This window comes from Primulina eburnea, chromosome 9 (genome assembly GCF_022965805.1).
Source record: "Primulina eburnea isolate SZY01 chromosome 9, ASM2296580v1, whole genome shotgun sequence".
Lineage (NCBI taxonomy): Eukaryota > Viridiplantae > Streptophyta > Magnoliopsida > Lamiales > Gesneriaceae > Primulina > Primulina eburnea.
In genome coordinates, this window is record NC_133109.1 from 23,383,108 (window position 1) to 23,399,291 (window position 16,184).

A 16,184-nucleotide genomic window follows, 5' to 3' on the forward strand; every position below is an offset into this window, starting at 1 on the left:
ACAATCAAAGTCAGATATCCCAAGCACAATACAATCTAACTCAATTTCATGCCCATCATACTGCAGTATACACGATCTAACAGACTTTACTGATATTAAATATGTCCCCAACGGAGAAGAGATAGACACTACCGTGGACAATGATTCAATAGGCAATGCATGACTCAATGCAAATCGCTCAAATATAAATGTATGTGATGCACCAGTGTCTATCAATACATATGCAGGATAAACAGAAATAAAGCAGTTACCTGCCACAACATCATCAGATGCATCATGTGCCTGCTCCTCAGTCAAAGCTAACACTCTGGCCTGCTCTCTCGGAGGCTGGCTCACTGTCTGGCTTCCTCCTGGCCTCTGCTGTGACTGAGTAGATGGTGCTGACTGAAAGAATGAATAGCAGATGGTCGTCTCCCTGTCTGAGCCACTGATCCAGCTGACTCTGCTTCCTGGGATCCCTGGGCACCTCTATGTGGACATACTCGGGCAAAAATGTCCATGCTGTCTACAAATATGACAGCTGCCAAACACTCCTCGGCACTGCTCTGTGGAATGCTTCCCTCCATAGGTGCTGCAATAGGGTCCTATATAGCTCTGGCTCTGTCGAGGACTCCCAGAGCTAAAAGAACTGCTTCCTGACTTCTTGAATTGCTTTCCTCTAGCTTTCAAGAAATCTTTCTTTCCACTACTGCTGCTGCCACTCTCAAATCGAGAAGGTGGTTGTTCTGGTCTCGGGGCTGGAGGCATAAACGAAGCTCCTCTCTGTCTCATCAGACCTGCTTCGGCTCCCTTAGCCTGGTTCAAAGCATCAGTGAAATTGTTTGGCCGTCCGGTATTCACCAAGGTAAAAATTTCATGATTTAGGCCATTAATAAATTGGTCTGCAACGGCCTCATCATGTTCAGCCACGTGGAGAGCAAACCGCAACAATGTAGAGAACTTGGACACATATTCCTCAATGTTTAGCTGGCCCTGTCTCAAGTTAGCAAACTCGGCTCCCTTGTCTTTCCCGTACGACACTGGAAAGAACCTCTGATAAAAATCAGTCCTAAACACATTCCAGGTAATAGTCGTACCTTGATGTTCTAATGCTCGCTTAGTAGTGATCCACCAGTTCTTTGCCACATCGTGTAACTGGTGTACTATCAGTTTCACCCTCCGCTCCTCGGTATAGTCCAAGGACTCAAACAACATCTCGATATCGTCTAGCCAACTCTCACAATCCACTGCATTCTCGGTACCTTTCAGAGTCGGTGTATGAAATGACTGAAATCTTTTTAACAATGTCTCCATTGGAGTGGCTGTAACGTCCATTGAAGGATTTGACGTGCTACCCTGTTCTGGTACTCTTCTCGGAGGCATATCTGATAATCAAATGGGTTAGTAACAAATACCACAATTTTATTTCAGTCCTCCTCCGATCATCTTACTGCTGATCCAGAATCGGTGCTGATTCATTCTCAATCAAACATATTACCATATCAAATCAGATAAGCAAGTAACATGTATTAAAGCAGTAAGACATGCTAGCATTCAAAAGCAGGAAAGAAAACCTCAATCTACCCCGCTCACTATCTTTTATCTCAATCTAAAGGATCTATCACTCTGATACCACCTGTTGTGGGGACCCGGACGCTAATCAAGTTCATAATCGTCATGGGGATAATTTAATAAATTATAATAAACAGGGTCTAATTTTTTTTTAAAACTGCGGAACGTGATGGAAGTCCTACTATTATACTTATCAGTATAACATAAGGTACAAGTCCTGTACAGCATACATTCAATACAAACTAAAGTTCAACAACTAGCTATCAAGTGTTCGAACCCTATTTACAGCAACATCAAAGTCCGTGATCTCCACTCTAATCCTGATCTCTCGTCATCTCCTCGACCCTGATCTTGTCCCACCTGTTGTCATGCACACATACAAACACGAAAACAGCCGGATAATTCCGGCGAGAATATAATTCCAGATAAATCAACGAACATGCAATCATATAATCAATATAAAGCATGAAGCATATATCAGATATAAATCAAAGTCTGAAACATAATTCATATAAAACTATCAATCCTACTCGTGACTCCACGACTCAGACTAAACTCAATCCTAGTCTAGGGATCTCGATTTCCAGACGTTGGCATTCCATATCGATCACCAATAATAGAAGAAACTCCAATTCTATCCACATCGATATGGTATCTATCACCAGTAATAGAAGAAACTCCAATTCTATCCACATCGATAGCCAACCGTCTGGTGACCTATACGTGATACACTCACTATCTTGGGACATCGTGCAATGTGCACGTGACGATCCCACCACTATCAGGCACTTCTGTCACAAGATCACTCTTCTAATACATGTTTCTTATAAATCAATAGAACAATCATATCAAATCAAATCAATGCATATAATAACAATAAGTATGTGATTTAGGGAAACCCATGTATGTCCTACTTGAGTCGATCTCTCAATACCACATTGACTTAAACCTTTCGTTTGTAGTTTCGATCTGAAGCAATAACCGTTCTGAACTCAAGACTGTCTCTGTAAATCTGAAAAGATATATCAATAATCATAATATCAATATTCCATTCTCAATTCAACAATAAATTTGATTTAATTCAAATCACGGCATAACTGCACAATCTCAGTATCCCCGTCAATACCATAACACCAGACATCAATTACAAATCATAACTCATATCCGATACCATCGGTAATCAATCCTTAATTAAAATATGTCCAATATCAATCAATATATTCTGAAAAATCATAACAATTTCATAATCAATCTGTTTCTCAATCTGACTTCAATTATACGATGTCTAACATGCCAAGAACATCATATATGAAGTGTATTCGATTCCAACAATATCATAATTTCAAAACATGTCAGAACGTAATAAAACTTACGTCCAGTTGTAGCCTGCGTTGATAGGAACACAGTACCGAAGTCGGATTCAAAATTGAACGGCCGGATTCTCGCACACTTAAAATCAAAATCAAATTTGTGAAGTTGGCTTCGTTTTTCCTTTTTCCTTCTGAAGAAACGTTTGTAATGATGTATGTATGTATGTATATATATATATATGTATATATACATGCATGCACGGGGCAAGTGGCTCACTCCTTTGTAGAACACGTCTCGCGCATATGCGCGACACTCCTCGGCGCATGTGCGCGAGACAGTATGTCTCGACGCGTTGACGGCACAGCACCTCATGCATATGCGCGCCCTCATTCGGCGCATATGCGCGAGGCCTTTGGTCATTTTGCCCAACTCTCGGGTACCCTCGCGCACATGCGTGGATTCATGTCGCGCATTTACGCGAGGTTCTCTGGACATTTCGCGCATATGCGCCCGGCTGGGTCGCGCATATGCGTGAGAGCTCATCCTCGCACATACATCTTTTCATGCTGAATTCAAACCGTGTCCCGATTAATCCTCTCATAATCACCTCAATTAATTAACACATCATTTCAGATTAATAACGTAGCAAATTCCGGGCATTACAGTCACCACTTTTACTTTCATCACTTTTTGCCCCATTCGGTCGCCAAGAAGATGAAGAACTCCCACTTTGATTGGTGCGGCCAACTCCTCGTCTCTTGAGTTGTTGCTCCACTTTTATGGCCATTTGCACCATCTCGTCTAGATCCAAGTAGTGCCTAAGCTCCACTTGATCTTTCATCTCCCTGTTCAAACCACAAAGAAAACGTGCCATGGTCGCCTCACTATCCTCCTCAATATTTTCCCTAATCATGACTACTTCCATCTCTTTATTAGTAGTCTTCCACAGTTTTTAACCCTTGCCTCAAAGTTTGCAGCCTCTTAAACATCTCCCTATAATAGTGATTGGGCACAAACATCTTCCTCATGACCCTCTTCATCTCATCCCAAGACTCAATGGGTCTCTCATTATACCTCCTCCTAGTGGTCACTAATTGATCCCACCAAATGAGAGCATAGTCTAGAAATTCAACCACCGCCAACCTAACCTTCTTTTGTTCGGAGTAGTCGTGACATTTAAACACAAACTCTACCTTCTTTTCCCATTCTAAGTATGCCTCCGGGTCAGACTTCCCATGGAACGAACGAATTTTCATCTTAATACTACCCATGTTACCATCTTCCCTATTCCCATCATATCTACCCCGTACGGCTTATCTTCTTCCTCTCCCAAATCCTCTACCTCTTCCACTCCTACCCCAATTCTCATTTTGGCTCTCCTCGTCTCCTCCCAAATCATATTCCTCTTCTTCTCCCCCTCTACCCACATCTTTAGGCTTGGACTTACTACCACTAGTGCTAACCTCAAGATTATCCAACCTCTCATGTAAGAGCTCTATTTCGTTTCTCATCATCTTACTAAAGTGACCGAATAATGCCTCCATTTGAAACTTAGACAACCCCTGGTTCGAATTATCTCCTACCTCCCTCTCCATTTAAAATTTGCGATTTGTACCTGCAAGAAAACGTTAGTAGAAAATATATTCCTCACCCAAATGCTCATGGTCACTCCAAAGAAAGTTCGCTCGTCTCTCCTCTCTTATTTTTTTTCTCACAACAAATACTCGCCGTTCACTCCAAAGAAAATCAATCGCACTCAAGTAATGTCACTCAAATTCGAGAGTTCTTTCAATGGCTTCAAGCTATATCAAACAATCAAGTTTCAACTTGTGAATAATTGTGACCGACTCACTTGGACTGTTTAGACAAGAAATTCGAAGATATATAATTTTTTTTGACTGTGAGAGACAATTAAATATGACTCTATAGAGGAAATAGAACAAGACATCAAAAATAAATAATGGTGAATTTTCGGAATTTTTGTATTTTTTTTGTAAAGCTGAGTATTTACTCGAAAATCCCAACAAAAAAATCACCAAAATTTCAGAACTGGCGAAGAACGATATATAGAGAAAAATAGATCTGAAAAGGAACGAAAGGAAAACAGATCTGATAATAGAACGAAATATAACTTACTTGAATTCAATGAACCCAAGCTCTGATACCAAATGATGTGAATCTTTGTACGAACGAATAGCAAACACGATTAAATAAGAACCGCGCCCTCAATTCAATAACGAACGAAGGATTCATGTTGTCCCGATCTTTTGAATCAAGTGTGAGTGTGATATTCAGCTCTAAATTATAAAAATTTAGCAACAAATAATCACGAAATAAACAACTGAAATTATGACGAACCTTCAAAGAACTCGTCTTTGACAATCAACGTAAGAAGGATCGACAAACGCCACAAAATTAAAAACTTTGATAAGTTTGATTTTTTTAACAAAGCAAAAGCTTTAATTGTTTGAGAGAAAAAATCAAGAACAATGATAAAATATCAATAATAATCTGAATTTTCCCCCTAATTTTCGTCCAAACTTGTTTTAATAATTAAGAGATATCACAAATCTAGTTACAAAAAGAAATAAAACTCTAAATAAGGAAACAAATTCGCGCAGAAAACACAGGACATGGACCCCGTGTAGACCTCCATGTACGGGTCCGTGTTCGTTCGGGAAATCAACTTCAGTTGGAAACAAGGAGCAAGGACCCCGTGTCCACCTCCGTGTACGGGTCCGTTTACACACTGTCTTCGCAAATGTCATAGGACACGGACCCCGTGTACTGGTCCGTTCTCGGGTCCGTGTCAGCACGCAAATTCTTCATCCTCGGTGTAAAGGGCACGGACCCCGTGTGCAGGTCCGTGTAGACATCCGTGTAGTCTCGGCCGTATTCAACAATGCTTGAATAATATTCCTTTGGCCTCCAAACGTACTCCCATGCATCACCACCCCTTCATGCTTGCTCATGACTCCATGTAGTGCCTCCTTGAACTTCTTTAGTCGTCCTCTCGTAATTGGTCCCTCCGGTAACTCTAAAGGGTTTCATGCTTTCCTTGGGGCTTGACCTCCCGTGTTCGCATCACTATGTGTAGTATTTATTGAGTTTAAAAGTTAAGAATTATGGATTTAATTAGATAGAAAATTTTATTTCCGCATATCTATACTATCTATACTATTTTATTAAGTTTGAGACACTTAGAGTAACTAACTTTAGTATCATGGTCTGTTTTAAAAATTATATATATCAATAAAATGTTAAAATTTTAATGTAAGTTATTTGTAGTTCAGCGTATAGAGTCATTGTTTTTTGAGGTTTAGGTTATAGATTCAATTCTCACTGAGGTCATTTTCTTATTATTTTATTTTTTAATTTATATATCAAAATTACAATGTAGTCCCTCACTATTTCTTATAATTATATTTTGATCCTCATTTAAATATAAATCAAATGAATTATAAAAAATATTATACAAACACGCAACGCATGCATCGGTGCACAACTATTAAGTAAGTGTGGGTCGTTACAAAAATTAAGTCAAAGGTAAGTTTGCTGATAAATAATAGATTATAGGATAAACGGGGAACATGCAGAACGTCCTAAGGACAAGGAAAGGAGAATCGACGACAATTTCTTTCCTTGCGATAGTAGGAAAGAGTCCATCAGCAATTTTAACCTTTTTACTCCCCAGTGTTCGTGATGAGAAAAATTGTGATATGCCTATGCTCGATGACATCTGAATCTAATATCTAGGAACCATTTGAGTGTGTCCTGGCAATAAAAGCTACGGGGATATACCTAAAGAAGAGTCAGGATTTCGAACAATGTGAGATTGAAGCATTTTATTATTTGATATTTTGTGAAAGGAAGATATTATGAGGCTGATGATTTCTGTCCAGAATCAATACCACTTGTTTGAAGGGCCCGTATGCCACTATCAGTATCTGTCCCTGAACTGCATCTAGGTCTTTATTTAAGCCTGCCAAAAACAAAAGCACCCTGCTTCTCTGTACCTTCTTTTTGTATCGAATACCTTCATTGGTGTTTTCTGTTGGATCTCGGTTTCTACAAGCCCAAACGCAACGGAAGTTTTAAAAATTTTATTTATTTTGACAATCAAAATATGTTTTGCTTTAGACGCTCGTATGATTTTAACAAAACATACATAGGAGGTTAGAAATATACCTTTAGTGAATTTAATTACTTGGCTCCAACTAATCCGGTATAGGCGGATCTAGCTCTTGATGAATCCCTACGAACTTTCTACAATGAAATCCTTTCTTTCCTTCTAATTTGGTCCACGACTGAATTGTTTGTTCCTCTTCTAATTTGCACTAGAAAAATTAGAAGAAATTTTTCCGTAGAGATAGAACACAATTTGGTTCAAAAACTTTTTGAGTGCACAAAATTATTATTGCATATTGTAAGAGCTGAAAAAGAATTCTCCCAATTCCCCTGAAACTCTCGAATGAACCTTGTGCAAAATAGAATAAAGAAATCTCAATATTTCTTTAATCATGCTTTACTTAATTAATCTCATTAATTAAGTAAACTAAATGTTTGGAGGATTTAAATTTCAACTCTCGTGAATCACCATAGAATAATGAGTGGAGGCTAGGGTTTTCAAAAATTGTGAATCAATTCTCTCAAACTCTAAGCCTAATATATATATATATATATATATATATATATATATATATATATATATATATATATATATATATATATATATATATAAGCTTAGGGTGCATTAATTAAATTAAATACTTAATGGACTTAATCAATTAATTATTCTAGTCCAACTAGTTTAATTAATTAATTAATCTTTTAAAGTCATATTAAGAACCTTAATAATATGTATGTTGGTTGTGTACTCCTACAAGCCCATCATACATATACCCATTACATTTAATTTAAATCCCTTATAAATTCAACATTTGAATTTAATATTTAAAGTATAAATTCAACTCCTTGAATTTATCACCTCCAAAATTTAATATTTAATAAACTCAACTTTTGAGCTTAATTAAATACATAATAAGTTCAACATTTGAATTTATTATTTAAATTATAAATTTATAAATTCAACTCCTTGAATTTATTCTCTCCAAATTTCATAAATTCAACTTCTTGAATTTACTATATCATAAATTCGACTCCTTGAATTTATTTTCTCAAATTTTAATTAACATAAATTCAACTCCTTGAATTTACTATAATATAATATAAATTCAACTCCTTGAATTTATTTTCTCCACGGGAACAAACGATACAGTGCTTGTGTGACCCTCAATGGTTCAGGGATACAACTAGCCGTGAGTTCACAACTATTTGTGATTCAGGACATAATTCTTTATTCGGGCTTACCCTAGTTAGCCCCATTCTTTTCATCAATACCTTGATCAAGAATGTCAGAACTCATTTCTGATTGCACCCATCGGATTATGGTAAGAGCGTCTAGTAGCATCGTCCCATGATCCCCTAGGTATCACTGATAGTGTCTGCAAGAACCAGTCGATTATGATTAACGTACAGTACGGTCCCTTCATCTCATATATCCCGATCGAATCTGCAACCATTGGTTCATCGAGGGTTGCATATTAATTCGATAACTATGTGATAACTATAATAGTGGCATCGCGTGTACTATTTTGAGAACTCCTTCTCTAACGTACATATCATACTCTGGCCAGAGATTCCATGCACTATTATTAAATTAGATCACTTAGGATATCCACACCCCTAGGTGAGCGGTGAATCCCCGACTACAATGCACTGGCTCCTATATGTATCGCAACTGTACCCAACCTCACCACCTGATTACTCTCTTGGAGCCGGAAAAGGAGTCAAAGCACACAACCCTAGCCTATAGAGCCTCAGTGTTGTCCCGGGTCGTAAGGACTAATGTTGTACAATCATAACCACGGACTTATACTCTTGATGAATGATAACCACTTGGAAAGTCCGAGGGAGGGTTGTTCGGCATAATCATCATATGACTACCTATCTGGATGTTTGGACATCTCCATTCCCTTACCAAGAAACGCAGTACACAGCATCACAGATGCTAGTCTCGAGCTCAAGCGACCTTTATCCATGTTTTAGGCGGCTGAATCGACTAGGAACAAATTTAGAATATGCAGTGTTTACAAATGAGTTTCAACATCGAATTACGATTCATTTGTATTAAAGCATAATCAAGGACTTTATCTATACTGTTTGCATGGGTATACAGATGAAGTATAACAAGACCATAAAAACTTAAATTATATTAAAATAAAGATTGTTTATTTCACTTGAGTCAATAAATTCCCTAGCCAACCGTTGGCTTGCAGGACATCTACTCTAACATTTTCCTCCCAATCCTATTCTTCAAATAAATATAGTTTCCTGCCATATAATCATCAGTTCATTGTGATAGGCAGTAACATCTCTGTTTCCTTGTCGCATTCTCCACATTTGAATATCTATCTATATATAAAAGCACAGTTTCTGCCAAATATAGAAATATCCCGCCAAAATTACTAATTAAAAATAGAAATACAAGGTGTAGATTTTAATTTATCAATTACTGTTCAAAATACCGAAACTTGAGCCTTTCTGATTCAGAATAAATAAAAATAGAAATACAAGTTGTAGATTTTAATTTATCAATTACTGTTCAAAATATCGAAACTTGAGCCTTTCTGATTCAGAATAAATGAATTGTATGTCAAATTCTTAAATAGATTAGGTGATATTAAATCTTAAATAATGACAATATCTGTTTTCAAAAAAAAAAATCAATAAGACAGTGTAATTTTAGACTTTTGGGCTACCTTATTTGAATTCAAATAAGGCAGCCCAAAAGACTGGAATAATTGAATAATGTGGTATAAGTATTTGATCCAATATTACACAAATTCATGTTTACATATTCTGTCAAAATCAATAAGACGATTCCAAAATCTCAAATTAAAAAATGCCTCCATTGTTCAGCTCTATCTCTGAGGTGAACCCTTCGAAAGCACAATGGTCCCTTAAAGTCAGATTGGTTCGGTGCTATCAAGTTCCTGTATTTCAAAAGAACACATTTAGTTTAGAATGTGTTTTCCATGATCGAGAAGTAAGAATATTTATTTTCATAGTCGCCATCAATTTAAATTATTATGTATTAGCTATTATGAAAGTTTCTTATATATTACAGGGTGATCGCATACATGGTAGCATAAAAAAGGATGAGGTGATGCAGAGGTTGAAACCAATTCTCAGAGAAGGGCATATTTTTGCCATAAAAAAACATGGTGATGGCAGAAAATGGAATGACATTCAAGACTACAAAGAACAAATACAAGCTTATTTTTATTGCAAACACGCATGTCTATGAAATTTTCAAAGATACCTTTCTCAATTGATGTATGAGTTCAAGTCTTTTCCTGCACTATCCACTGCATCAGATGTAGTGGATGACACAACCTTTTTTGGTATGAGAATTTATAGTTTCATTTTCTTCTTCATTTCAAATAAAATTATATTCTTACACGTTGAATTTTTTTTGGAAGATGTCATTGGACGATTGGTGGCAATAGATTCCCCACAAAACAAAGAAATCGAAGGACGTCCACGAAAGCTCATTGACATTGTTTTAGAAGACACCGAGTAAATATTAATAAAATAATTTTCAAATTTATACCTTTTTCGCTAACGATTTCATATGTATGTCAATTTTATTCAGGAATAATAAGTTACCATGTACTTTATGGGGAGATTTTGTGGATAAAATCATAGTCTATGTGGAAAATGTTGGTAAGGAACCTTTTATTGTTATTCTTCAAATGTGTCGAGCAAAACGATTTCGGGGTGAAATCCGAGTATCAAATGTATACCATATCACAAACTTGGTAGTCAACGGAGATTTGGATGAGGTTACTGAATTTCGAAAAAGGTATTTTTTGATTTTTTTTAATTTTACTTCGTATCATTTTTTATTATGTTTTAAATAAAAAACAAGAATATAAGTCTTCATGGAAATTTAACTATTTGGATATGTATTTAGGTTGGTCATGGAAATCAACACACCAAAAACAATCAGCAACATTTCATCGGCATCAACAAACACAATTTTAGAGGAGCTTTCAAAAAATAATATTCGAACTATAGAACAAATTTCTGAAGATAACCAAGTACGAAAATTTCTTAATATACTCATTACAAATAAAAAAAATTCTTACAAATCTTAACATTATTATCATTTTCCATGTTATATTTTAGGTCGGAAGTTTTTGGGTTTTCGCAAAAATTGTAGGCGTTGAATCTTCTCGTGAATGGTCATATTTGTCTTGTAAAAAATGTCCCAAGAAAGTGACTCCTGTGGGTGATAAATTTTATTGTGAAAGGTGTGATCGTTTCGATGTGACTGGAAATTTAAAGTTTGATCAATAATCTTCAATTATATTATGTTTTTTTACCTAATATATTCTTTAAAGATTATTATTCATTTTTAAAAATAACAGGTTTAAAATTCATGTTAGAGTTGTTGACAACAATGGAAACGCTGTTTTCTTACTTTGGGATCGAGAATGTGTAGAACTTATAGGGAAGAAAACACTAGATTTGAGGGTTGATGTCAAGGAAGAGGTTTTTGTATATATTTTTTTTTTACTTATGTTTTGATTTAACATAAGTTAGTCTAAATTTATTTTATATTTCAGTTATCAAATTCAGAAAAAAAATCCCTAAATAAATTGAGGATTTAGTGGATCGCAAAGTTTTGTTTAAAGTACAAGTACGCCCCAATCAGATTTAGGGATTCTTTGGGACCTATACTGTCATGAAAGTCACAATAGACCCCAATGCCGTTGAAAAATATTGTGAGAAACTTTTGAGAGTCAGGTAAATTAATATTTCTTTAAACGTGTAAGAATTTTTATTTTTCATACAACATTTAGATTCTCATACAGGCAATATTTTATTTATTGTTCCATAGGAATCAGACGTTTTTTCAAAATTAAAAAGTGCGGACATTGGAAATATAAAGGAGGTAAAAAATAAAGTTTAAATAATTTCATAACATCAAAATTCTGACTATTGCTTTTTTAAAATTGCAGATTTGTTCATCTGAAGATGAAGTAACAACTCCATTAAAATCAACAGCCAAGGCCATGATTTCAAGCGATGTTTTAAATGACTCAACTTTGAAGAGATCTCTAATCGATGAATTCTCTTCAACGGCTCCAGAGAAAAAAATAAAATCAGCAATCAAGCAAGAGAAAGATTAAATCATGTCTTTTAAGTTATTTTAGAGTTAATCTCCAAGAAATTAAGATGAGTGTGGTTCGGATTTGCTTTCTCAAGTTTACATTATGGTTTCTTTTCCTTGATGGTATGTTTGCTAGATGAGTTGGTTGTTGAATTGTTAACTTTATAAGAATTTGCTTTTCATTCGATTTTATTTTTAACCAAAAGGACGTATAGCCGATTCCAACAGCGCCATTATTATGTTTAGGCCCAAAACAATCAATGGACATATACGGAAGTATAATACAATTAAACAAAATAAAACATATCGAATTATAACCAACAGGCACATAGCAAAACAAATATAAAGAAAAAATGAAAATATCCAAAAATGTCTTAACCGAATCCCAAAAAAAAAACAAAATTACTTAAAAACTTTAAAAATTAATCTATCAAAATTTTTTTAAGGGAGTTTAAATGTTAATTTTGGCTATATTTGAGGTGATAATGAAGAGAATAACTACAAATAATGATACAATCAACAATGATAAATGGTAGACGTATAAGAATTTTGAAAATTAACTTTACGAAAGTTAATAATTTCGAAAACTACTTTATATTGGCTTATAAATTAAGTACTTAAATAATATTTAAAAGCCAGAAAATATAAAAATACTATTAATAATTTCTCCATTATGTTTGTTAGAGTTTGAAGTGTTCAATAAAAATAATCATATATTCAATAATTAGTTGTCAAAATTGCATAAATATTTCGGCAACTTATTTTAACTGGAACGTTTAAAAATATTGACTTCGGCTTTATCTGAGTTAATAAAGCAATTTAATAATTAAAGATTCAAAAATAAATACTATGAATAAAATTATAATATTATCATTAAATTTTTTAGAGTCTCGATACATTGAAGGCAAAACTTGTGTGAGACGGTCTCACGGGTCGTATTTGTGAGACGGATCTCATATTTGGGTCACCCATGAAAAAGTATTATTTTTTATGCTAAGAGTATTACTTTTGTAATGCCCGAGAATTAATCACTGTTAATCAAAGATTATTGACTTATAATTTAACGTGATTATTGAAGAGCCAACTGAGACACGAGTTAAGATAATGTGCGGCCATTTATTCTGAATTTTAGAATGTGTTGCCGAAGCAACACCGCACCCGCGCTCAGGAAGACACCGCACCCGCGGTGCATGGACAGAAAGTTGGGGCAAATTCCAGTAGCCTCACCGCACCCGCGGTGCAGGACCGCACCCGCGGTGCAAACAAGACCGCCCCCGCGGTCGTCGAATTTCAGAAAATGAAAGTGCTGCCGAAGCATGAGCGCAGCCGCGGTCTTGAAGCTACCGCACCCGCGGTGCTACGTGTTTTGCGAAAATTGTGATACCTCATAACATGCATGCACCGATATATATAGAACATAACTCCTTCAAAATCATTCAGCAAAAATCAAGAAAGGTCTGAGGGAATTTGCTGAAAATCCTTACGCCTTCTGCGAGAAATCCGTCCGTCTGATTTTGAATCCGACTTCGGTACTGAGTTCCTATTGACGTAGGCTACAACTGGACGTAAGTTTTACTACGTTTTGACATGCTTTGAAATTATGATATTGTCAGAATTGAATGGAATTCATATATGATGTTCTTGACATGTTAAACATCGTAGACTCGAAGTCAGATTGAGAAACGGACTGATTATGGAATTGTTATGAATTCTTAGGTTATATTGATTTATACCGGACAGATTTGATTTGCGGTTGAATTACGGGTTGTATTGGATATGGGTTATGGACTATAACTGTTATCTGGTGATGTTGTATTGACGGGGATATTGAATTTGTACCGTTATGCCGATGATTTGAATTAAATCAAGATTGTTATTGATTTGAAAGGTATATTGACATGAGATTATTGATATTGTCATTGCCAGACAGACTGTGAATTCAGGACTTCGACTGAGCCAGAAACTGACGAAAGAAAGGTATAAGTCAATGTGGTATTGGGAGATCGACTTGAGTCGGTTCAGACTTGAGTTTCCCTAAATCACATATTTTACTTTATTGCATTGATATTTGCATTGATTTGACTTATGTACTTGTTCTCTTGAATTATAGATAGCAGGTATTAAACGAGTAATCTTGTGACAGAAGTGCCTGACAGTGGCGGGATCGCCACGGGCACATTGCACGATGTCTCAAGATAGGATATTAACGATAGAGCTACAGTCCATGACGGTTAGGTCAGGACACCGGATGTTTGGTTATATCGAGTAAATAGGATTGGAATTCTTCTATTACGGAATTCGATATAGGAACACCATATTTGGTTATATCGAGTAATAGGATCAGAGTTCCTTCTATTACGGAATTCGATATAGGAACACCACATCTGGAAACCGGGATCCCTAGACTAGGATTGAGTCTAGTCTGAGACGTGGAGTCACGTATATGTTTGACAGTTTTATATTGATTATGTTTCAGATTTTGATATATAATGTTGTTACCTGATTACATGCTTTATATTTGTTTATATGATTGCATGTTTCGTTGATTTATACTGGGATTTATTCTCACCGGAGTTATCCGGCTGTTGTCTTGTCTGTATGTGTACATGACAACAGGTGGGACATGATCAGGGTCCAGGAGATGAGGAAAGATCGTGATTAGAGTGGAGGCTCCGAACTTGGATTAGAGATAGGGTTGGACACTTGACATTAGCTGTGTAAACCTTAGTTGAATAAATGTATGTGGTACAGGATTTGTACTTTTATATACTGAGAAGTATATATATGTATGTTTTATGTCACTACGTTCCGTATTTTAAAAGAAAAAAAAATTTTAGACCCTGTTTTATAATTGATTAATCAGTCCCAATGATGATTAAGAACTTGATTAGCGTCCAGGGTCCCGACAACTTTTTATTGTGAATATGGATAGAGTTGACCCGTCTCACGAATTATGATCCGTGAGACGGTCTCCCATGAGACTCACTCTACATTGAAAAAAGAATAAACACAAACCAATGTCTACCATATTTACACAACCCAACCACATTTGCACAACCCAATAACCAGCACCTGTTTTCAAACAAAGCTCCTATAAAGTAGAACGGACTCTTAACAATTGCAAGTAGAAAAAACCAAATGCTCAGAAACTCAAAAAAAGGGTATGTTTCTCAATTTTTTTTATCTTGAAACTAATTTTTAAGGGATTAGGTTAACATATCACATCTTAAATTTATATGTTTTTTTACAGATATTTTCTGGACGCAGATTAGACTCTCATATCTCAAAGAAACACATATCTCAGAAAATCAAATAAAAAATGAAAAGATTGACAACATCTACTATTATTAATAACAAGCGCATCAAGAATAATACCCAAACAAACGGTATGTTTCTCATGTATTGGTCTCTAATTTCATATTAGACTTCAAATATGGCCACGAAAGTTACCTAGTATTTCTGCGTTGTGTGGAAATCAATGTTTTTTTTCGCGCTGATCTACAATGTCTCTATTTTCAAGATTGAAACTGCAAAAATATATATAAAAATACGAGATGTTAACATCTTTGATGTTTAAAAACTGCCAAAATATCAATATAACATCATATCAACTCTTTTGAAGTGATTCCGCAGTACATGACCTTCTTTATTTATGTTTCGGTAAAGCAACAGACTAAAGAACACCATAAATATAAATCTGAAATATTATAACGATATAAACATGTACCAATTTGAACATAGATTAATAAAAGATATGCTCCGAATATAATATGTATAAAAAATGATTATATTCGGAAACTGCTATTACACTGTAAATATTGGAAAAATAAATGTTGGGCTTTTCCAGATCTGGTGTCATGGATGGATTTACATCCTCTAAGTATAAGTAGAATAGGTGAAAAAAAAAGTGAAAAAAAACTCCAAAAAAATATTTACCCTTCATAGATATGTGGTAAAATACATAAAAAAAAAGTGGAAAAAAACTCCAAAAAAATATTTACCCTTCTTAGATATGTGGTAAAATACATAAAAAAAAGCTTACTGCATGTGTAAAAACCATTAAAATTTATGGAGCACTTCT

At 35.3% G+C, this 16,184-nt stretch overlaps 1 protein-coding gene and 1 long non-coding RNA gene across 2 annotated transcripts; both read left to right on the top strand.

Moving 5' to 3' along the window:
- Nucleotides 1–9,826: 9,826 nt before the first annotated feature.
- On the top strand, nt 9,827–11,286 carry LOC140840812 (uncharacterized). The gene is made up of 6 exons (XM_073207978.1): nt 9,827–9,970; nt 10,052–10,148; nt 10,407–10,503; nt 10,580–10,789; nt 10,901–11,027; nt 11,116–11,286. The coding sequence occupies exons 1-6, from the start codon at nt 9,827–9,829 to the stop codon at nt 11,284–11,286; spliced, it is 846 nt and encodes a 281-aa protein (XP_073064079.1).
- A 222-nt stretch (nt 11,287–11,508) lies between these two features.
- Nucleotides 11,509–12,280, top strand: LOC140840455 (uncharacterized). The gene is made up of 3 exons (XR_012119994.1): nt 11,509–11,736; nt 11,831–11,884; nt 11,952–12,280. It is a non-coding gene; the product is annotated as an uncharacterized lncRNA (long non-coding RNA).
- Nucleotides 12,281–16,184: the final 3,904 nt, after the last annotated feature.

Coding starts and splice junctions, on each gene's coding strand:
- LOC140840812 (XM_073207978.1), top strand. CDS start 9,827: ATGCCTCCATTGTTCAGCTCTATCTCTGAGGTGAACCCTTCGAAAGCA. Junction 10,149..10,406: donor TTTTGCCATAAAAAAACATG/GTGATGGCAGAA, acceptor TTTTTTTGGAAG/ATGTCATTGGACGATTGGTG. Junction 11,028..11,115: donor AAATTTCTGAAGATAACCAA/GTACGAAAATTT, acceptor GTTATATTTTAG/GTCGGAAGTTTTTGGGTTTT.